Source organism: Crinia signifera, chromosome 4 (genome assembly GCF_055691185.1).
Source record: "Crinia signifera chromosome 4, ASM5569118v1, whole genome shotgun sequence".
Classification (NCBI taxonomy): Eukaryota; Metazoa; Chordata; class Amphibia; order Anura; family Myobatrachidae; genus Crinia; species Crinia signifera.
The window spans coordinates 37554647-37579046 of NC_139220.1; the positions used below are offsets into that span (position 1 = coordinate 37554647).

Sequence of the window (24400 nt, forward strand, 5' to 3'; positions counted from 1 at the left end):
CATCTAACACCTACAAAGGATGTTTCAGCAATGTTTTAAGCCCATGCCCACTATTTTGCACACAATCTTCAATTGAGTTAATAGAAAACAATAATTGAATAACAATTAGAATAATTAATTAATTGTCAGAATTGTAGTTGAAAGGCAAGATTTGCAGGTCCATATATGTAAAGGGTATGCTAGCATGCACGGACGTACGCTCACTCTCACGAGCGGTGACATAAGCTGAGTTTTCTATTGAAAACAATAGGGACCCGTCCGTGCAAGCTGGCGTACGCTCAGATAGCCGCAAGAAGTCGGTGGGAAGACGGACGAGAGACGTCCGTAAACGGTGGCGTACGCTCTGTTGTACGCTAGTTGTCGGAGTGTAAGGGCTGGTCCGTCCGTGTACGTTGGCGTACGCTCAATTGTACGCCACTCCCCTTCGACGTTGTTTCTGGCCGTACGTATGCGGCTGATTTGTGGGTGGACTTAACCCCAACGGCCGCGTACGGAGAGCGTACGTTAATAGCGAACGTACGCACGTTTGGCCGCTCCGATCAGAATAACCTCCCTAGTCTGGAGACTTATTGTACACCCCTCATACTAACATTGGCACAATGAGTGGAGAGGTTACCCATAACAAACCAATCAGCTTTGAGGTAGCGTTTATCATTCTGTAAATCTAGAATCTAGCAATGGAATAACTGTGTTTTTAGAAGATCTTCTGGATGGGGAAGAAGACATGGATGATCATTTGCCATTGGATCTTCATGACCTTTTGAACTTTTCACTTCAAGTGGCACAAGGGATGTCGTTCTTGGCATCAAAAAATGTAAGTAGCCTTGGGTGGAACGGAGTTCCACCACCTCTAACGGTGAGGTGGAACTGGTTCAACCTCCACCTTGGCCCTGCATGGTAATTCTAACAGAAAAGCAATATAGTTTGCAGGTGGTGACAACAGTGCTGGTCCTGGTTCTGCCTAATGGGGGGATGGGGGGTGGGATTAGAGGGAAATGAGTTCCACCACCTCTCCAGGGCCACATGTAGTAGTAGTAGTTAGTTTATACGGCGTCACAAAGTGTCCGCAGCGCCGTACATAGCAAACAAAAAAAAAAAACAAATTACAAGGTGACGTACAGGGTGTGTTGATAAAATACAGCATAAATAGGGATATAGCTGGTAGAACTAAAATCAGCATCAGTTATGAAGTAGGTGTCGAATTGTCGAGGAGACTGAAGATGAAGTAGAGGAAGGGAAGAACAGGGCAGGAGCATTGGTGAGGTAAAGAGGTAGGGTGAGTACGTGAGGAAGGAGGGCCCTACTCATAAGAGTTAACAGAGTAAAAGGAGGTTTGTGGACGAACGAAAAACAATAGGATAAGTAGGAACAGATTGGAACGGATGGAGGGTAGGGTAGGCAGGATAGGAGGAGCGAAAGAGGTTAGGAGGAGGTTAGGAGGAGGAGCCCTGGCATTGGTGAACATTTGGGTGGATTCTTAATATAGCCAAAACATACAAAGCAGTTAGAAGACTCTCACTTTCAGGGGCAAAATCGAATAACCACAGGTTGAGTCATCGGGGTAAATTTCCTAAGATGGGAGTTCTGTTAAAATGGGATGTTGCCCATAGCGACCAATCAGGTGCCATCTGTTATCTGATAATAGAACTTCTCTTTTCTGGCTCCATATTGGTAATCTTGTATTATCGAAGGGACTAACTTTTCTTACAGCTTCATTATATTACACTCATGTTCTCCAATTTGTGTGAGTATTGGATAATTACTATGTACTAACGTTTGCTACATCACATCTAGTGTATTCACAGAGACGTTGCTGCCAGAAACGTGTTGGTGACACAGGGGCGCATTGCTAAGATCTGTGACTTCGGCCTGGCCAGGGACATTGAGAATGATAGCAACTATGTTGTCAAAGGCAATGTAAGCATCACATATCTCATTCCTCCGTTATAATAATAGCACTGCACTCTTCTTTATGTTCTTGCACCCCCCTTTAACATCTTGGCACATTTATAGTTGACCCTAGACCTACACACCATGGGCCACAGCAAGTCAGGTGATGTCACCGCTCTTGTTGTTAATAGGCAGAACATTGCTTCATCCAACATGGCCGCCCCGCTCCATTGTGTATAGGTGAAGGGTCTCTACGCAAAATCTCATTTGGAAGCAGAAACACTTTGTTACTCTGCTGACGTGGTGCTTAAATTAGAGAAAGGCAAGCTTGTTCCTTACAGTGACTCAGACTGTACTTTATGTGCACAGACTCCGATGGTAGTGGCATAACCTTACCAAGGTTAAAGCAACATCATTTGATCAATGTGATCCATAAAACATTCCCACAGCAATCTAGTTATTTTCCTATTCAGCGCATTTCAGTATTCGCACCCAGGATTTTGGAGGTTATTCTGGTTCACATGCAGCGCTGCCTGTGATTTAAACGCCACCCGCTGCTCATCCAGCCACCCACCACCCCCCGCACAGCTGCGAATGGACATGTTGCTTAAACATCTATTTGCAGCCTTGGGTGCGGGGACCAAACCATTCGATGCTCACCGACCATGAAATGATTTGGAGTGCACATGCAAAACTAAGTCACTCTCCAGTGCCTCAGTTTTGCGTGTTCCCTGTACGGGAACAGCGCGAGCAGCTGACATCCGGTGATGTCAGCTGCCCGCCCCCGGCAGCCGCATCACTGCCTGATTTCCGTGAGAACGCCCAGTGTTTTCATGGGGACACCCATGAAACGCTGTGCATTCCTATAGGCACGTCCACTCGCAGCTGCCCCACTCCCTCCCGTACTGTTGGGTGCGAGCGGGATGGCGAACTAGCAGTTGACCATGCCCGCTCACACCCGGTGTAAACACATGCGCAGAAATGCACATGAGCATTAGCAAAACATCGCCCCCCGTGCGAAAGCATGCATGGGGGCGGCGAGTAAATCATAATCAGACCTTTTATACCTGGCGTCAAACCGTATGCGATCCACGTTGGGAGCCCTTAACACTGGCGTCCCTCCCAGGGTTATTGCTGGGTTGCTAATGTCTTCGGAGGCAGGTCCTGAGCCAGAGATTGGCGATGAGGTCATACCTATAGTGCACACATGGTGCTATTCAGGGTCACTTTCTATCCGATTTGGAGTGGACCATATAGTCCAAATAGAATAGAAAGTTAGTCTGAATCGCACATGTATGTAAAACGTCATTCGATGCCGATTCAATCCCGATGCACGACCACGCCGAATTGGGCAGAAATAGACTGTGCAGGTCTGTTTCTGCCCAATTGAAAGGAGGGCCCTCACCCTCCTCCCCCCCCCCCCCCCCTGCACCGTCCCTCCCTCTCTGTCAGGCGATGTTGGCACCCAGCTGGGTCCCGGGAGCCGTTGATATCGATGGCCGCCAGATACACACCTTAAGTGCTGGCTAATTCATTGCTGTGAACGGGTCGCAGTGATATGGCTTACCATTCTAGAATGCGATTGAGGCTGGTGATTTTACACTGTGCAATATCCCAGGATGCTGTGAGTTACCATTCAATAATTTCCGGAAATTTATGGCAGTGTGAAAGGGGTATCACTCAGAATTGGGAACCTATTTTGGTTATATTGTAGTCGTCAAAGCCAGAAAATCTAATCTGTTTTGTAATGTCATATAGATATTAATAAAATATAATTAATTACTAAATTATTTGTTTTGTGCACTTGTAGGGACACTACAGGGTAGATCAGATGTTATCAAACTCGATCCTCAGGACCCCACACAGTTCACGTTTTTTAAAGTGACCCGACAGGTGCATTTATTACTCACTGACACATTTTAAAAGATCCACAGGTGGAGCTAATTATTTCACTTGTGATTCTGGGGTAGATGTATGAAGCAGTGATAAGGGAGGAGAAGTGATAAAGTGCCTGGTACTTTATCACCGGCCAATCAGCTCCTGACTGTTAAGTTAAATGCTGGGTTTAAAAACGGACAGTCAAGAGCTGATTGGTTGGAGATAAAGTACCAGGCACTTTATCACATCTCCTCCCATATCACTGCTTCATACATCAACCCCTCAGTGAGGAGACCTGGAAAACATGCACTGTGTGGGGTCCTGAGGACCGACTTTGAGAGCCTGTGGAATAGATGATGGGATGGAGGAGTCAGCCCATTCTGTGACAAACACTAACTGGCCTTAGTATTCCACTGTCTGCTTGGGCTGACTGATATCCTGTTCCCAGTTTTGTGGAATATTGAAGTTATTCTATAAACTCAGTTCATTATGTGTAAATACAAGTAGTGTTGTTTTTCAATTAAGGAAAAAAATGATAAGTTAGAAAGAAATCTCATACATTTTGTGAATTATATACACGCATTATAATGAGCGCAATAAGAATGGCGTCTGGGGGTTATTTTAATTTATTTGAACAATTTACGTCTTTAGGCTCGCCTGCCGGTTAAGTGGATGGCACCAGAGAGCATTTTTGACTGTATCTACACAGTGCAGAGCGATGTTTGGTCCTATGGTATCCTCCTATGGGAAATGTTCTCTCTTGGTAAGCTTACATCCCCAAAGTGTGCGTTGGTTTTGTATCAATAATTAGACATTTACAGTACTATGTTCAGGGAGTTTTTTTCATTCATTCATAATCCCTTCATCACATGATCATCCAGACATCTCCACATTTCACATAGGATAGGAGAAAATGTAGCCAATCAGATCATCTGGATATTTACAGCAGTACAGAATATCTGATATTTCCCTCATCTGTACAGAGAATATGGCAGTAATCTACATCAGTCCCTGCTCAAGTGGAGTTGCTAGAGTATTTTTATTTTTTTGTCAGACGACAATGAACCTACCAGTATGGTTTGTGGAGTAAATCAGAGCACATGCAAACTCCACACAGTTGCCTGGCAGCTTGTAACATTTAGGGCCAGATGTGTCAAGCTTCAAAAAGTAATACAATGGAGAGTGATAAACAGCCAGCCAATCAGCTCCTACATGCCATGTTATACCGCTTTCACACTGCCGAAACATTTCAAAAACCGGTATTTTTAAACGGTATTTAAAAAGGGATGCGGTCATCTATTAGAATGAACTTAGGTCTACAGTCATTAGGTCGACCCCACTAGGTCGACTGGCAGGAAGGTCGACCTGACTTAAGGTCGACATGGGCCAAGGTCGACATGACTTAAGGTCGAATTTGCATAAAGGTCGACATGAGGAAGGTCGACTGGTCATAAGGTCGACATGGGTTTTTCACTGTTTTTTGAGCCGACATGTGCCGACAGGCGGTATTTCATGCCCTACCATCCACTAGGGCGTGGTGGGAGAATAAAATAGTGCCCAAAGCATAGCGAGCGAAGCGAGCGATGCGAGGGTCCGATTCTCATTGCCAACTGTGTCCATGTCGACTGTGTCGACAATCGGATCAAAAAACAGTGAAAAACCCATGTCGATCTTATGACCAGTCGACCTTCCTCATGTCGACCTTTATGCAAATTCGACCTTATGTCATGTCGACCTTGGCCCATGTCGACCTTAAGTCAGGTCGACCTTCCTGCCAGTCGACCTAGTGGGGTCGACCTAATGACTGTAGACCTAAATGCAGTCTGACGAATGATCCCATTCCTTTAAAAAAAGGGTCTGAGCCTTCACATTGCAGTAGATTACCGTTTTAAATACCGTTTAAGTACCATTCACATCAGTCAACCCGTTTAATCCCCTGAACACGTTTCAAGGCAGAATGCAGGGGACAGCCTATCACAGGTCTGTAATCTGTTGATTTTACTAAATACCGTTTCAGAGCCATTCTCACTGCATAAAAAAAAAACGTCTCTGAAACGTGTAGGACTCTGCTTTTTAAACGTTTTGAAATACTGGTTATCTTTAACCGGTAAATCAATTCTGGCGCTTTCCCACTGCAGCCTTAAACGTTTTGAAATGGGAAAAAAACGTCAATATACCGTTTAACAAGTGCAGTGTGAAAGGGGTATTACTGGCTGGCTTTGAAAAATGGCAGGTAGAAGCTGATTGGCTGGTTGTTTATCTCCACTTTATCACTTTTTGAAGCTTAGTGCATCTGGCTCGTAGTAATCAGTTACAATAGGTGGAAACTCACATGCGTGGTAGCCACAAGAGAGTCCATAGGTGAAATTGATCTCTTATGAGATCACTTTCCTTTTTTTGAATCCTGATTAAACTCTTCTTGGAGCTTGTGTCACTGTGATTCATATTGATATATTTTAGCAATATATAAAGCATTTGGAATATTCAGAAGCTGGCTGCATATTTTAGTATATACAGTATGCCCCTTAGCCTAACCTCATTTTCTTTATTTTCACTCTGCTTATGTTCCCTAAAAGCCATGTTTTTACTGTTAAAATACTTGCTGCCTTTATGAACCGGTTTTGGAAGAAGTTCAAGTAGACACAAAACCTATCTACCTTCCCTTCCGCCTTTCCCGACCTGTTTACTTCTGTAAAAAAAGTTGTAGCCCTATTTTTGGCCACTGTTACAGGACTCCATTAAAGATCTTCCACCCTACTAAAGAGTAACTTTTATGTTTCCCTTTGCATTGAAGTCTGTCCTCCTAAAGTTTAACGTTTTTTTGTCTTTGATATGAGTCAGTCTCTGTTTATATTAAAACATTATTATTTATGATTGTAAAGTAGTGTGCCAATCAACACAAGACTCTGGAGAGCTGCAGAAGTGTGTCTTTACTACCTACAAGCCATACTGAACAATGGCTGCAGCAGCACTTCTGCTGTAACATAGAAACATAGAAACATAGAATTTGACGGCAGATAAGAACCACTTGGCCCATCTGGTCTGCCCCTTTTTTAAACATGTTACCTCAAACCATATTTGATCCTTATTTTTTTGTAAGGATATCAATATGCCTATCCCAAGCATGTTTAAATTGTACTACTGTATTTGCCTCTACCACCTCTGATGGGAGGCTATTCCACTTATCTACTACTCTTTCTGTGAGTAGTATTGCTGTAACACACATTGTATTGTAGTATTGTAACACACATTGCTGAGTGACGAAAGGTTGCAATGATGCAATCCACACACAACATACATCTACAATAATCACTGGATCTTGGTTCTCACTAATAATTACATTCAACAATCTGTCCTTCTTTGTAAATATGAGGTCCAGTATTATTTGGTACTGGACTCCCTCACCAATTGCATAAGCAATGCTACCAATAAGGACTTGACACTGTCCGTATTTTGGAGAACCAATAAGGAAATGACACTGTCCGTATTTTGGAGAACCGGCAGAACAGGTGTAACCCCAGTCCAGTCTTTATTTCATTCTCTATGTTCTGACTACAGGTAGAAGCCCTTATTCTGGTATTGCTGTAAATCGGAAGTTTTACAAGATGATAAAAGAAGGTTACAAGATGGACTGCCCAGATTTTGCACCCATTGAAATGTAAGTGAGAATGATGTCACATGGGTGCTCTGCGGACCCAGCGTATATTAGCCCTAAAATGTGTGGAAAGATTTGGGTTTCCGGAAATCACTGGTCCTATATTTCTGCATATGAATTGGTGTGCTATAACCATGCTTCCTAACTTTTCTTCCTCCCAGACCGGTACCCTTGTGCGCCAAAGGTGCTCGACCCAAAAAGGGGTATGACCTCAGATTGGAGGGGCGTGGCCTCATACGAGAGGGGCATGACCTAGAAGATCACTCGCTGCTTTGCAAAGCAGTGGATGATCAAATACTTGGAGCTATAGCCCTGTGACTGATGGTGGTGGTGGTGGGGGTTGCGCATTTGCGCAAAAGACTGTGGTGAGTTTCACATTCGCTGGACCGTTCCATCCAGAGGGGACGGGCAGGAGGCTGGAGCAGGGGAATGGCCAGCGGTTTATGGGTGTTCCCCTAGGTATGCAGTTGGGTCGATGCCTGCTTGGGGTGGGTGGCTGACGTCACATGACATCAGTGCCCGCCCTCTTTTTAGCCATCTCTGTCTGAAATAAAGGATCGGATCAGACCATACTGACTTTTATTTCCGATGGGGAGAACAATCATTTGATGGTCGGCGACCATCAAATGATTTCTCTCCCCTTGGGCTGCATGGGAGGGGGTGTATTCTCACACACATCCCCTGGCATGCTAGAGAGGGGATACAGGTGGCGTATGCCCATTTTATTAAAGGGCAAGCATTTGCCAACCTGGTTTTACCTGTAAATGATTGCCGCTTTAAAAATAATTTTCAGAAAGATATGTTTTCTGTAATGATTGGCTGTAATGTATTCCCAATTGCAGATATCACCTAATGAAGGCATGCTGGGACTTGGAGCCCATAAGACGTCCAACCTTTAACCAGATCACTGACATCATCAGCAGGCAAATGGGTATTATCAAAGACCAGGTACGGGCCTGCTTGCACAGAAGAAAATATAAATGTATTTGCTCCCCCTTACAAGGCAACATGGTTTGGTCCAGACACAGCTTTTTTTGCTTTGCTTCAAACATTAATCAGGCCAAAAATGCATTGCTATCCCTGCAGAATTTAAATTTTCAGCATGCCCGGACGATACTTTATTTTGCCAGGTGGTTTTCTCTTGGTTATTATCATCGATGGGTGGACTATTACCCTATTAGACATTTTTCCCTTATTGGATCGTACCATATCGGCACTATATGAATATATACAATTTAAGGTTCCCATTTCTGTACATAAGTTTTCGGTTCATTTACCTTTCATTCATCTGCCATGTAATGGAAGCAAAATCACACCAACGATAAACTCCAGTGGCATGCCACTCAGAACATGGCACCATACTCATTTTCCAATAACTTTTGAATTATGAAACTCACAAGCCTGCAAACATGACAAGAGCAACTCTGTGTCATAATGATGGTTAGAAAACAAAATCCCTAAACAAATGCACCTGCATGTACAAAGAAATCCCTGAAAAAGTACAATAGAGACCTAGAAAAACTTCTGCAGCAAACCAGCCAATATATTAAAGTCATGTGTGCAAGTGAAAGCATGGTGGATGTTATATCTTGCTTTACACCTTTTTTTATTGTATTTTTTTAGGAATATGCAAACATCATCCAGGGGCAACAAGATGAACAATGCACGGATATAAAGTGTGTGGACCTCCAGGAGCCCCTCATTAAGGGAAACAATTACCAGTTCTGCTAATCCCGATACTACCGCACTGGTCTCCACGGACCAAGTACCAAATCTACAGGGATTGTGAGATGATGTTGGGACTTCCCAATTCCGTAATCTCATTTTTGGGCATTTTCTTCTTACCATAATTAAGCTAATGACACACTCTGTTCTGAAACGTTTAGAGGAGTATGATCCAATGTAGCATTAATGTCACAGCACTGGAAGCTGTCTGAGCATTCGTCATTTACTACTGAATCAACTAACAATCCAGCTATACTGTATGTAGGCTTTACAAACAATCATTAACTGACCTATATATGTGTGCTGCTCCTTATACAGTCTACTAAGGGAAGGTTTCTGGAATGGAATTCCTAAATAACATTCTGGAAAACCATAGATCAGTTTAATTATTATGTGACCAGGATTAGATTGAAGGACGTGGTTCTACCTTTAGTTCCAGACTGAATTTTTTTTTTTTTACGTAGATTTTATTAGAATAGAAAAGGCAATTACAACAAAAAGGCCAGTACATTATAGTAATGTTAAGAAATCAGCAAATCATATAGTCAAGTAACTGGCCAACGTATAATAGCCTTACAAAGATGGCTATTAGTTTAAAAAAAAAAACATTTTTTATTAACAAAATATAATAAAGAAAAATAAGAAAAACATAAAATCTTTATCAGAGACATATGTAGTATTCATATCAAAAAGAGTTTAGAAAATAATGGAAAAAGGAGGATGAAAGAAATATGAGAAAAAAAAAGGGAGGGGGGTAAGGGAGAGAGGGAGGAGGGGTAAGGGAGAGAGGGAGGGGGGTAAGGGAGAGAGGGAGGGGCAGACACTGTACACGGCTAAATGGGTCTGGTGTGAGACCAGCTCACTCCTGGCCAGGTATTTGCCTTTGGTACAGATTGTACCAAAAGTCCCAAATTGAACGACATTTTTTGACACTGTCATTTAGGAGGGCCGTAATGTACTCCATAGATGCAAGATACCACATCTTGTTAATCAATGCGATCCAAGAGGGGGCCTCTGATTGCTTCCATTGAGTCGCTATTAGTATTTTTGCTGCAATGAATAACTGAAGGCACAATGAATTCTGAGATTTAGATAGGGAATCAAAAGGTTTACTGAGAAGGGAATGTGGAGGGTTTTTAGAAATAGATTGACCAATTATTCTCGATGCCAATTGCATTACCTTGTCCCAAAATTTACATATCACGGGGCATTTCCACCAATGGAAGGTACCAATATGCCCACATTGTCTCCAACAGGAATCTGAGAAAAAACATTAAATATCCTGTCAGGAGTCATGTACCATCGTGAATAAACTTTAAAGGAGTTCTCTCTAATGTTGGTGTTAATTAGGGGTGGATTGGCACACCAGGAAACTGGGCCATTTCCCGGTGGGCCGGATCCGACTCATTAAAAAGGGGCCGGACGCGCTCCCCCTGGGCTGGCTGGGCCGCTGCACTTTGCCTAAATCCAAAATGGCTACGGGAGGGCTGCTGTGCATGCGCGCACAGCACCTCCCAGGCTCACGGCTCCTGTTCCCCCTCCGCCCAACCAGCAGAAAAAAGAAGCAGCAGCAGGTGAGCTGCTCCCCCCCCACCCCCCCCCCCATGGGCGCGCATTACATACCCCCCCCCCCGGCCCAGATTCAAGTCCCAATCCGCCCCTGGTGTTAATTGAGGATGTGCTCATATATTGCCTCAGATCAGTCCAGTCCTCGTCCACCAGGTCTACACTCAGGCCGACACGTGTTTTTCTGGGTTCTCCAGACTGGATTGTAAAACTGCATTACATCCCTAAAGCTGTAAGCATTTACTCTTATCAGCATACTGTAAATGTCTAATGCTGCAGAAGAGGCATGTAAGTAGAATGTCTGTGATGTCACTGTGATCCAACTACAATCACCCCTTCCAAAAGAGGACACATGGAGAGATTTAGCAAACCTTCTAAAGAGGGATAAGTGGAGGAATGCCCAGAGCAACCAACCACATTCTAGATTTAATTTCATAGACTGCACTAGTAGAATGATTGCTAAAGCTGTTTAGTTGCTAAGGGTAACATCTCCACTTGTCCTGTTTCGAAGGTTTAAGAAATCTTCCCCAATTGCATTGGGAAGCAACAAACCTTTGCTATGGGGCCTACGACTATCTAGTTACGCCCCTGGGTGGAAGGGATCGTTGCGGCGGGTGGTGCGGCACCTGGAACTGGTCCAGCACCCGGGCTGCGCAGCATGATCTCTGACTGCGTCACACTGTGCAGAGCTGCACGCCAGGTGGTAGGAGCAGTCGGACAGTGTTTGAGCAGGTTCTCAGATACTGCCTGGCATTAGATGCGCAGGCCAATCCTGGGAATCCTGGAAGTGGAAGCTCCAATCCCGGGATTCATATCCTGGCAAGTTAAGTGCTAAATCCCAGGATAGGCATGGCCACCCTAACCATGATGTTACACCTAGGGGTTGGAGCTCCTGGCACTTGGTAGTAGAGCACCGTTGTTCTATGTACCTTGAAGCCACATGCAGGTGCTGTAAGGCAGAATAGGTGCCGTTCCAGTGTGGTTCCACTGACGGCAGCATCGCATGCACACCCCTAGTTACAGCCCTGGCATATTACACATATATCTATCTATCTATCTACACATATACATACACTGCCCTTTACAGTCAAGACCCCTCATTGCTAGATGGTTCTCAATCATTCACAAAGCATTAGGCATTATAGTACATATATAGCACATACCTATTTACAGCAGTCTCGTCTATATATTTAATGCATATTCATATATAGCCGTCAAGTTAAAATATGCTTCTATGACACAGGGTTTGAAATTTATTTTTGGGAAAGGTCTGGGTTTTACTGAAGAGTGTAGAAGCTACTTGTATCCTGGGGTCTCTGTATCCCGGAATGTAGGTGGTCAGAAGTCCTCAGTCCGCCGGCATATTGCGTCCCGGGATGCCAACTACTGTACATCTCCCCACTATAGTACATATGGTGTGAGGATCTTTAAAGAGTCTATTGCCTAGAACACTGGGCCTGATTCTGAGATGGGCACAAACACAATTTGTACACAATTGAGTGAATATTGGCTGACTGTGCATGCATCTAAAGGTGGGTACACATTGGCTGATATATCGGTAACACTGATATATCGATGTTCCATTGGCCATTGTGCAACAGCGATAGGTCTGTGAACACTCCTTCAAAAACCTGCTGTTAATATGTTTTATAACTAAAACTGATCTTGTCCAACAAACTAAATACGGAACATTTATACGTTCTATTACATTGTCTATTTACAAATGCTAAATAAAGTTAACAATTTCAAAATGGATGTTGCCTTCCCATAGCTTAGGGTGCAATTTTGTGAGGGGATTAGATAAAAACCGGTACGGTCTGGACCCCAGGACACTGGACTGGACTACTCCCTGCAGCAAACTTTACTATTCCAGTGCTTGTAGTGCTTGTTCCTGTCCTTCCCAATTCAGGGAATGTTCTCCCAGCAACAGCCTACAGTATGGGAGCTGGCACTGAGGTGTCGAACGTGAGATTACAGCTTCCCTGTACAGTCTGGTGATAAGGTAATAACCAGAACGGTCTGATCCATACAGGGAGGCTGTAATCCCTCCTGCCCCACTTGCAGCTGTTACAGGCAACCCCCTCACCCCCAGACAGGACGGTGAAGGGCAGAAACTAGGACTACAAACTCTGAATTGGCAAAGGTTGGTGCAGGGAGACGGTCAGGTCCAGCATTCTGGGGTCCAGAAAGTTCGAGTTTTTACCTAGTCCCTTTTGCAAGCACCAATGAGTCATGAGTTACTATTCCTTAGAATTTGGTATTTTATTCAAAATTGTCTACAGTCCCTCTCAGGGGCCTTTGACCTGACCAGTTATTATTCCTTCTTTAAAGAAAAAAAAAATCTGAATGTAATCTAATCAGAGTTAATGCTGCTTTTTGTGATGCTGATATAATTACTCTGTTGATTATCCTTTTGTATTGATTTTGGCAATTGCCGTCATTTTGTTTTACAGCTGTGTAATAGCGGTCATGGAAGGTGTAGCTTTATTCATTTTACTGTAATTGTTATAAAGTAGAGGGAAAAAAAGTTTGCATTAATGTGTCGAGTCAAACATTTATTTTTGATAATCATTTCAGCTTTACATGAATTTTCTATGTTCTATTACATACTGTAATAAACAACTAATCTTTACTGAATCTTAATGAATGATATGGCAGCTAGGAGGAAGGCTGGGAGAGGCCTCTAACAGTATTAACACTTTATATCTCAAATAAACTTGACATATACTGAATCTGTATCTGACTATTTTGATAAAGAGTAAAAGTTGGGCAATATTTTTTGTGTTCTGCTTTTTTGTGGTCCTCTATACATTTGTAGACACATATGGCTTAAGTCCCCCAAACACTCATACGAGTCCTCAGGGAGGTAGAAGTCGCAAAATATTTCTTTGGAGCCGCCCGGCAGCTTTCCTGGACAGTAGGAACGCATACGATAGATCATATTCGGTCCTTTTGCGTATGGGGGGTTATTCTGGTTCATTCGCAAGGACTGTATGTTTGCACAGGGACCTTTGTTTTGCTCATGCGCAGCCGAAACACGGCCACGGTGAACAGGCTGTTCGCTGGGTGCACGCACCCAAGGCTGCGACCGGGGGGCATGGGCGGTAGTGAAACCACTGGGCGTTCCCATGGAAATCGCCCGGGGGCGGGCAGCTGACATCATCGGATGTCAGCTGCCTGCCCACTTCCTTCTGAATGCCCACGCACATCTAAGGTTACCTCAGAGTAACCTTAGATGTGCGTGTGCCTTCCACATCATTCGATGGTTGGTGACCATTGAATATTGTGGGTGTTCCCCCCACAGCCTGCGAATGGATGTTTATGTTAAACATCCATTCGCAGCCTGTTGTTATTAGTATTAGCTTGATGGATTGTCGTATGTATAGTAAGTTCAAGGGCCGTGGGTCCAGGGAGCAATTGTACCATTTCCTGGTGATCTGCGCATGTGCAATACAGATGTCCCCAAGAACAAGACGCAGGTGCCATTTTCCTGGAGACCTGAGCATGCGCAGTCACTCTTCTATGTTGCTCCCAAAGAGGAGGGAGCCCACACAGTGTCAGCACAAGGGTGCTCTCCTCTCCTAAAACGACCTTGCTTGATGGATCCAAAACCCACATTATGAGATCTACAGATCACCCTATTTTCCACCAGTTCCAGTCATCATATAAACAGTATTAAATGGCCAACTGGCCTGTGAAATAGCATTGTATGTGCCCATCAAGACATTTCTATAAAAAAAAAAAAAAAAATTAATTCAATCTATGGATGAAAATTTACATTCATTGTCAGAGATTAGAATCCAATGAGGCATTTCAAATTGTATAAATGTACAGTATGAGAATAACCTAGAAACAGCTCCAGAATAATTGACAACCAAGATAAACAATCAATACATAACTAATAAGTGTGTTGTAAACGATGGACTGCGTACTCTCAGATTTTGTGAAATAAATAAACAATAAATTTATTGCAATTTAACAATTAACAAAAAAGGAGATATAAATAAATGTACATGAAAAGAGCAAAATAAAAATATATAGCACACATCACAATTTCAGGCTACTGTCCAAAACAAATTCCATGTGAATTCAATTTTGAAAATAAAGTGGATGCAAATATTTTACCATAAAGGGTGGTATCCAATTAGCTGCAATAACGTATCACAGCGAATGGATTCGCCAGGGGCTATCCAATTAGCCCCTTCACCTGACACATTGGGATCAGGAGCTTATCCCGAATCGCATGCATTATCGCCCATTTTGTTTTGTCAAAACATAATGACCAAATATTAGCCCATTTTTTTCAGCAAAAATTATCACATCTAATTGGATACCCCTAAGGCTCTTTATAATCAGACATACATTCTTTAGAACAGGGGTGGGGAACCTTCGTAAACGCCCCCCGTAGTCAGTTTAAGTGGCACACCCACCCGCTTGCTCAGGAGACTAGGAAGGGGGAGTTCTTGCACGAGGAGGTGACGTGGGCAGGAGCGAGTTATCACGAGAGGCGTCCTGCAGCAGCAGCCATCTATCTTCACTCTTCGTTCTGTGGCAGCCAGAGCGTGGAACGGGGGAAGCAGGGGACTTTTTTTTTTACATGGCCCCCGAAGGATTTCATCCATTTTGAAATGGCCCTTGTTAGAAAAAAGGTTCCCCACCCCTGCTTTTGAATAACCAATCATTACAATATACTAAAACTATTTACTTGTGAATATGGTGCGAGGCCTCCAATGGTATTTATAAAACAGAATGCAACATTTTGGGAGGGGAACCTGTATCGTTAAATCACTTTATATTAATAGACCAATTAAAACATTGTATTGACGTGCATTTTATTTAAGTCCTGCAGTCAGGGGCGTAACCAGAAGTTTGTGGGCCCCATAGCAAAATTTACAATGGGGCCCCCCCATGTCCATTACCCCTTAAGCAAGACACACATTTTATATACTGTACACACACTCACACACTATATATACTGACACTCACACACTATATATACTGCACACACACATATATCCCACACTATATATACACTACACACACACACACACATGCCACACTACATATACTACACACACACATGTGTCCCACAAAATGCAAGCACAAGCCCAGTATTTTAAACACTGCCCTAACCGATCCATTCATCTTTTTGTGTTACCTTGGCCACATCAGGGTGCTCACACTCCAGGCTGAGGCAGTTGGTAACACCGAGCTGGCCCTAACTATTTGGATGCCCTAGGCAAAATTTTTGTTGGTGACCTACCAGATAATCCCACCATTATTTCATCAGAATAAGAGAAATATAAGTGATGGAAGAAGTTAGGGTCTAGGGCACATACACCAGGATCCTATATTGCTTACAATAAAGTATATACATACTGTATATACAAATATACACCACACACTATACACCCACACGCATATACAAGTATACACCCACAACACCTGCATGGGAATACCGACATCGGTGGACCTCGGGTCTCTCTCTCAACAGCCCTTTGTGTGCCTACTGTCCTTCACCAGCCTTTTTTATGCAGCATGTTTTTTTTTTTTAAATATTGTAATAAGTTAAATTAAACACATTAGAGACTTGACCCCAGAGTGGACTGCCCCTTCAACACCCAGCTGGTATACATGGCTGTGCATAGCGGTCCACAGCGACCTATGCAGGGACAAAAATCGAAAAGGACACAACCATTTTAGTGCTGCCTTTGCTTTTCTATATTATACATATAGAATGGCACCAGAGTACTACTGCATTGCCACACAAGTTCTGGGACCCCTGTTCTGTATATATATATTCATTCTTATATTCATACATAAGGCTAACAGGGAGAGAGGGAGAGAGATGGAGGCATGGAGAGAGGGAGAAGGGCACAGAGAGTTGGTTCATGGAGAAAGGGTGGCATGGAGAGAGAGGGGCTTGGAGAGAGAGATGGGGTACAGAAAGAAAGATAGATAAAAACATAGAAACAGTGACAGGGAGAAATAGAAACAGAGTGAGATACAGAAAGAGAAGAGACATGGAGACAGAGAGAAGTATAACATTAGCATCTGAATGTAAGGTACCCAGGTGAGCAGTGATCGTGAGTTATCCTGAATGAGGTTGCGCCAGGCAGCGGCTCTGCAGGGGCTCTCATATCTTGTAGCCTGTGAGTGGGAGGAGACAGTAGTGTAGTCGGGAGGATACTGTAGTTGGTAGAGAGGAGGCGGCAGATGCAGCAGCATGGTGTCAGGAGCCCACTTTCCGGGCGGCGTGGCACTTCCCAGCAGAAGAGCTGTGCGCTACAGTGCCCCCTACAGTGACCTGCCCAGGCTTCCAGAAACTGCTGATTCTTGGAAACCTCCCTGCAGACTGTGTGCGTATATGGAGGTAGTGTAACTGTGCTGCTGCTGCCCCCTTTATTTATATCTGCCCAGGGGACGGATCACCTGTGCTCAGCCCGCCTCTGCCCCTCCTGCTTTTCCCTGCTGCCGGCTGCTTAATGAGCTGCCTCATCGGAGCTGACCTGGCGGCTGGCCATAGGCTAGGCACGGTCACTGGGTCACATACAGTTCTGACTTCCCCGGCACTCTCCGCTCAGCTGAGCTTATCCGCCCGGCACGGCCCCCCCATCCCCCCGCCCGGCAGCAGGCAGTGACAATACAGGCGGCCGTGTCCCGCGTTGCGCCATCGCTTTTATGAAAAAGAAAAAAAATCACAGTCACGGTGCAGGGGAGTGCTTTCTGTCCATGGGGCCCCCCCAGCCCCCGGGCCCCATAGCAGCTGCACCCCCTGCACCCACGGTAGTTCCGCCACTGCCTGCAGTGCCATCTTCCTCATGATTCAGACTACTGTCATACATGTTTAACTCCAGAACGCCTGGTATTATTAATAAGTGATATATGCTTGCAACAAAAGTAAAAGGACTGACTCTACTAATAAAGGTTTGAATTTAGATTTGTAATTTATAAAGGGGATTATTACATTTATATGAATTGAATTACTCAATGCATTAGGCACAAAGAATTAGCAGCAGAATGGTCTACCTAGCTGTCAGAGGAGTCATGAGTAAATGGATCACACAAAGCCAGGTACTGTATACCCCAATGATACTGAGGGCCTTATTCTGGTTCACTCTCAGAGGCAAATTCCTTCTCAAATGGACAAAACCATGTGCACTGCAGGTGGGGTAGATGTTACTTGTGCAGGGAGAGTTAGATTTGCGTGGGGTTTTACTTCAAAGTGAGTTCTATATTGCAGTGTAAAAATAGGGCAGTCAGTATTTTCCCTGCACAGAAGGAAATTGCCTCTGAGAGTGAACCAGAATAAGGCCCTGAGTCTCCTGGCTGACCGCATGGATTCGTGCAATGCTGTCACATCACTACAGTTTATGGAAAATGCTTATATTTTATAGAAATAAATGGATACGTTCATATTTTATTGTAAATAATCAGTTGATGTTATGGAGTCACCCTATAGTTAGGATCTTTTATTTATTTATTTTTTCTAGAAATTACTTTTTAGCCTTTAGACTTTTTAATTGTTTTCTAGGGCATTACTGGTTTGGAAAGATTATTTATTCTTGGTTTGTGGGAGTAAAACACATGGAGTGCATACATGGATTCTGGAGTAAAACGCGAGCAGCGCATATGCTCTTTTTGTTTAATAGAGGGTCAAAAATGACAAATGGAATCTAGAACTGCATAGTGTGTCCAATGGATTTCTGGATATTATTTACTCCTTGGGGTGTAGTAAGAGGAGTGTCTACACTGAAAATAGCAGCTAATGGAAAACTTCAAAAAGGATCTGGCTAGCAGCTTTGGGACTCGGTAAGGCAGTGGTTCTCAACTCGTTCCTCAAGGACCCCCAACGGTGCACGTTTTCCAGGTCACCTGGCAGGTGCACTCATTATTCACTGACACATTTTAAAATATCACAGGTGGAGCTAATTATTTCACCTGTGGTTCTGTGCAGAGACCTGAAAAATGGTCCTTGAGGACAAAATTGAGAACCACTGCGTTAAGGTGAGTGTGGACTGGGATAGGAAACTCAACACATTTTTGTTTGGTCAAATTATTATTTTACTGAAAGTTATTTAGTCAGCAACAAATCTACAGACATCATGAATCAAACAAGCCATCAACTGTTCCTCCGCCGTATTTAACACCTTCAGTGGTGGATTTTCCTGGGGCAGGACAAACCTACCAGAGCAGGATTGTCCTGCCCCAGAAATACTCACCAATCAAGCTGCAGCCACTACCTTCTACAGTAGCTCTGCAGTCAGAAGCCGAAGTGGACCCGAGCGGACACTCCGGAAAGTTTTGGGCCACTTGTAGGGGATCACTCGTGGGGGAGCGCTCAGGTGCGGTTGGGGGGTTACGATTGTGGACCAGGGTCGGTGGGAGGATTGGTGGCTTGGACCAGCGAGTGGGGGGAGCACTGGTCCAGCACAGGACCAGTGGTGCACTCCTGCTTATCAGTTGCATATCTGGAAATTTTCTGGGAGAGCCTACTAATGCAGCGCAGCACGGCCCAGAAAATCTGCAACCATACCACCGAAGCGATTAATAGATGGAGTCTCTATATTGAAGAAAGAAGATGTATTAACGGTCAATGTAAATCAATCATCTGCTCTGTGCTAATCCCTGGAATTCACAGCAGTAGGCACAGTAAAATACATAGAATGGTATCTGGGGCCCAAACATACGAAAGTCCATTCATTTAATTTCTTATGATAAGTAAGGACTTCGCATCCCAACTTTGGCATTCCGATTTCTCCCAATAGACATTCCTGTTTGGGAATTAATGTGCTGTGGAATACCAACATGCTCGCTGATTGTCTCCATTTATTTGTATGGAATAAGTAACATTGGGCCTTATTTTGGTTCATTCTTTCTGACAAAATCCTTCTTAGATGGACAAAACCATGTGCACTGCAGGGGGGCAGATGTAACATGTGCAGAGAGAATTAGATTTGGGTGAGTTATTTTGTTTCTGTGCAGGGTAAATACTGACTGCTTTATTTTTACACTGCAATATAGATCTCACTTTGAAGTAAAACCCCACCCAAATCTAATTCTCTCTGCACAAGTAACACCTGCCCCCCTGCAGTGCACATGGTTTTGTCCATCTAAGAAGGATTTTGTCAGAAAGAATGAACCAAAATAAGGCCCTTTGTCACTGTCACTGAGAACTTGACTGTTCCAACAAAATCTCTTCCTCCAACACACTGTCCCCTATTTCTGTCTTAATCTGTGCAACACCAAGTCGGTACAGAGTGTCCCTGATGACCACCTCTCCAGGCTGACAACTCTGGACAATGTCATGAATTTGCCGATTCACAATCTCCCGGCTGGTGAGAAAATCAATCAGCCTGTTGTAAAGGTAATAGTGCGTGGCGTTCTCAAAATTGATGGGGTGGTGGCGGATATTACTGGTCTTGCTGTCCCCAATAGCCGTGATGATGGCGCTGTATGGCTCCAGCTCACGACACAGCGACAGAGAATGGTGGCGAGATGTTGGGTCGGAGGCTCCATTCTGTTCCGCTACGGCATGGACAATTCTTCTGGAAGCACATTTGGTAACAGGGTGCTGAATGGAGGGCTCACTGTCCATCATATCCACGTTGTAATGCCTGTCTAGGAGTTCCGGGCAGGAGACATACTAGGGCACAAAAACAAGAAAATTAAGATTTTGCAAAGATGAAATACGACTGCACAACACGACTGCCTTCACTGTGTGTAGGTCCAGTGGCGGAACAGCCAGAGGCAATGGAGTCAGTTGTCTCCTGGTGCCAAAACTGAAGAGGGCACCTCTCCCCCATAGTCTGCTTGGTGCTGTATGAGGTCAGTATACTGTATAGTGAAAGGGACCTGTACACAAAGCTGAAGAGCAGAGCTGGATTTGCGACAGGGACGTGCAGTCAGGGGAGGCAGGGGAGGCAGAGCCTCCCCTGTCATAATGATGAAAATAATAAAAAGAAGATATATTTATATATCTTCTTTTATTATTTTCATCATTTCTCCCTCTCCGGCTGCCTCCCACCCTCTTACACTGCTGCATGTGAGGGTGGGAGGCAGCGGGAGAGGTGCCTCCCGCTGTTAACATTAAAACTACGGGCAGCGGGGGGCGGGTAGGGGAGGGCAGGGGGCAGGGTGCAGCAATGGGCTGTAAAAGCCCATTGAAAATGAATGGGGAAGCGGCATTCATACTGGTGCCGCAATGACAGGGGCACCAGTATGAATGCACGCCCCCAGATGTGATTGGGCCAGCGGATCCAGTGCTGGATCCGCTGTCCTATCACACACATGCAGGGCAGAGGATGCGGCAGCGCGGGCAGCGGGGAGTCCGGCGCTGCTGGGAGAAAGCCACAGCCGAGAGGACAGGTGAGTCCGCCCGGGAGGGGAGGGAAGAGGCCTGTGCTGTGCCATGCCTGACCGCGGCAGTACGGGGGGGGGGGGGGGAGTAGGCTCCCGCATGTACCCCCTGCTGCCTAGGCTAGCTGCTGGCTAGGGGAGGTCAGATGCAGGGGCGTCCAAGACAATGCCGCTTAATGATACCTGTGCCCCCGCCCGGCATGTTGGATCCCCCGCCCGGCATGTGAGCTTTGCACGCAAGAGGCTGTCACGTCTCGGGCTGCAGTGAAGATGGTGTGGCCAGCACTGTCCGCGTGCAAAAGTCGGGGGGATGATGTAGGGCAGTCTGAGGTAGAATCACTTATTGATTCCTGTGCCCCCCTGCACGTGTCCAGCCTCCAGCATTTGCGCAAAGGCAGGCGGCTGTCACATCCAGAACCGTGGGGATGATTATGCGGCCGGTACGGTTTGCTGAGGGGTGTCTGAGCCTGAGGCAATGACGCCTGGCGATCCCTGTGTCCCTGCACTCTGCCCGGTGCTAGTGATGTACCCCCGCATGTACCCCCTGCTGCCTGTGCCCGACAGCGGCAGTGCAGGGGGGGGGGAGTAGGCTCCCGCATGTACCCCCTGCTGCCTGTGCCCGACCGTGGCAGTGCGGGGACGGGGACAGGGTGACGCAAGTACCCCCTGCTGCCGGTGCCCGCGGTGAGGTGAGTGCCTCCCCAGGCAATGTCCTCACCGCACGTCACTGATTTGCGACGTCAACAGCACACACACACACACACATACTGCTACACTCATGGACTGCTGTGACTTGTAGTCCTACATCAGCTGGGGAGCCGTACATGCGATCTTTATTCTGCTGGTGACCAAGCTCCTCTCTCCCGCACTGCACAGGTTTCTGCGTTTGCCACTTATTGTGCAATGGTGGCATGGGATACAGCAAAACCCCTCTCAGATTTGCTTGCCAGGAATTTGCCAGTTCTTCTTGTCTCAGGTCATTTTCGTTCAGACACACCAATGTCCCAGGATGATGCGCATTCATGCACAAAATAAATACCGATCCACACAATGCAACTCAGTTTCATAGGAAGGCTAATAAGTTGGAGAGTAGGAATGTGTGCGTGTGTGGTAGGTTGCCAACATCTATCTTGCCACCGGGCATCAGGGATGAAGTTGTGCCACTTTGTAGGTTACAGATGAATTGTAGGGATATTACATTGGTGTTGGATGATCCTAGGTATGTACAAAACTAACCTTTGGTGACTCTGACGGATCGGAGAAACAGCCTTGATTCTTCCCCCACATCTGTTGTGTCAGAACTGGGTAACAGATATCAGAACATAGGGCCACCTGTGTTGCCATATCACCATGTACACTGATGGCCAGTGCCGCAAGGAGGCCAAGAGATCCACGTGGTCATAAGGGCTCTCTCCACGGACAATGTACTTGGATCCACAAACCACCTAAATAAAAAGAGACAATATAACCAAGAATTAAAATTATCAATTAAAAAGTGTATTGTACCATACAGTTTAAAATTGCATCCTACAGTATATCCTGTATTTAAAATCTATATATAAAAGGCTATATGAGGTGAAGTACCGCCAGTGACCACTAGAGGGACCAAATTACTAACAGAATGCTGGATATGAAGATTGGAGGTAGGAGCAGATAGAGGGGGCGATTCTCTAGGACATAAATGCGGTAAAAACCATGTTATCGGGGTTTTTACCGCATTTCTGTATGCTTTAACCCCCCGCCACAGTGGCAGTGCTGCGGAGAGAATTGCCAGCAAAAGCTGGCGATTCCCTGCAAAAGCCTATGGGCTCTTACCACAGCGCTGTTTGAGGAATCCGTCACGGATCCCTCCCAGCATGCCCTGCGGTCGGCGCGTCACTCTGCTCATGCGCAGATGGACTCCCGGGTCACAGGCCCGGAAGTCCAGTGCCGGCACCGCAACGCAAGGGACAGCTCTTATCGCAAGAGCTGTCCCTTGTGTTAATAACAGCATATGTTAGAGCATATGCCGTTATTAAAAATGCGATGCCCGGCGATATAGGGCTGCGGATGTTACAACATCCCGCCCAGGGACTGGGTTAGGGTGGAGAGTTTGTAGGCTAAAAACTGTCACAGCTCAAAGTGAAAGTACTTTGCAGAAATGACATCATTTTGACGGTTTTTTAACTAGTGTACAGTATGAACAAAATATTTCAGCCAACTCCTGAAGGAAATTATTGTCAGAGAACAGTATAACCCTGAAAATGAAAGGGTATAAGGTAGCTGAGCTTGTATCTATTTAATTTATTCATTCACATCAGTCCCTGCCCCAGTGGAGCTTATAATCTATATTCCCTACCACATGTACACGCATACACAGACATTGTGGGGTTCATTTTGTTGGGAGCCAATTAACCTACCGGTATAATTTTGGATTGTGGGAGGAAGCCGGAGTACCCGGAGGAAACCCACGCAAGCACGGGGAGAATACACAATTCTTTACACATCATTTCTTATTTGAATTTATATAACAAATGTGAGCGATGCTGACATTTTTATCCGATACTTTGCACATCTCTCACAGAGATGTTGGCACTCAAAGGGTTAACCAATATAATCTCCGAAAATCTGGAATGTACCAATTATTCTGTGCCCAACGACTCTATTAAGGATATTCTGTATATAACTGGGGCTATTGTATATAATATTTACTACATTGCTAATGGTATATTATTAGACTGTCCGTACTGATTACAGCGGCTGTATGTCTATCCAGTCTTGTGTTCGGATTAATAAAATGTTAGCTTGTATTACAGTGCTCATTTTTATTTTTATATTTTATTAAAACCTTCTAGAGATGTAGGATTGCACTTTGTCATACCTGATGGGGGCAGACTTTGTAGATTTTCCCCCATTTAAATGAGATGGGGGCTGCTTAATCTGTGTCCCATTCTGCACAAACTCTGATAGAGCCAGGATGGAGTAACACATGTTGTCCTATAAATGAGAGAAAGAGAACCGGTTACATTTATACAGATTAGACGCAGTTTGTTGCCTTACACGGACCAACCCCTGTGCTGCCATGCTCCAATACAAAGAAAGCATCATTTATGGCGGGAAAACGTACAGCTACATCTTTGCAGGGGCTGGTGATTCTATCCGCGGCAGGCTCCGTTGCCATTGGGCGCGCACGCATCTCGTGCACGCGCCCCATGGCAACGGAGCCTGCCACGGGTCCTCGCCACGCCCCCCCCAATCGCCGCCGGTTCCTCTTGCCGCCCGACCCCCCTCCCGGAACTGGGCAGCGTCTTCCTGAAGCGGAGACGGGCAGGAAGACGCTGCCAAACC

General features: G+C 45.1%; 2 protein-coding genes across 2 annotated transcripts in view; one reads left to right on the top strand and one right to left on the bottom strand.

The window, feature by feature from the left end:
• The window catches only part of CSF1R (colony stimulating factor 1 receptor), a 68439-nt gene extending 54947 nt beyond the window's left edge, over positions 1 to 13492 (top strand). The window contains exons 16-21 of the mRNA XM_083181578.1: positions 699 to 814; positions 1795 to 1917; positions 4420 to 4531; positions 7327 to 7426; positions 8266 to 8371; positions 9047 to 13492. Of these exons, the coding sequence (XP_083037704.1) occupies positions 699 to 814; positions 1795 to 1917; positions 4420 to 4531; positions 7327 to 7426; positions 8266 to 8371; positions 9047 to 9154 (665 nt within the window). The 3' untranslated portion in view covers positions 9155 to 13492. The remainder of the gene's footprint in view (positions 1 to 698; positions 815 to 1794; positions 1918 to 4419; positions 4532 to 7326; positions 7427 to 8265; positions 8372 to 9046) is intronic.
• Positions 13493 to 19847: 6355 nt separating this feature from the next.
• On the bottom strand, positions 19848 to 24188 carry LOC146073960 (HMG domain-containing protein 3-like). Its single transcript, XM_083181579.1, is given in 5 exon segments — positions 19848 to 20360; positions 22310 to 22422; positions 22425 to 22518; positions 23934 to 23956; positions 23959 to 24188. Coding segments are annotated over 5 exon segments (795 nt in total). The 5' UTR covers positions 24044 to 24188; the 3' UTR covers positions 19848 to 19880.
• Between the last annotated feature and the right edge of the window lie 212 nt (positions 24189 to 24400).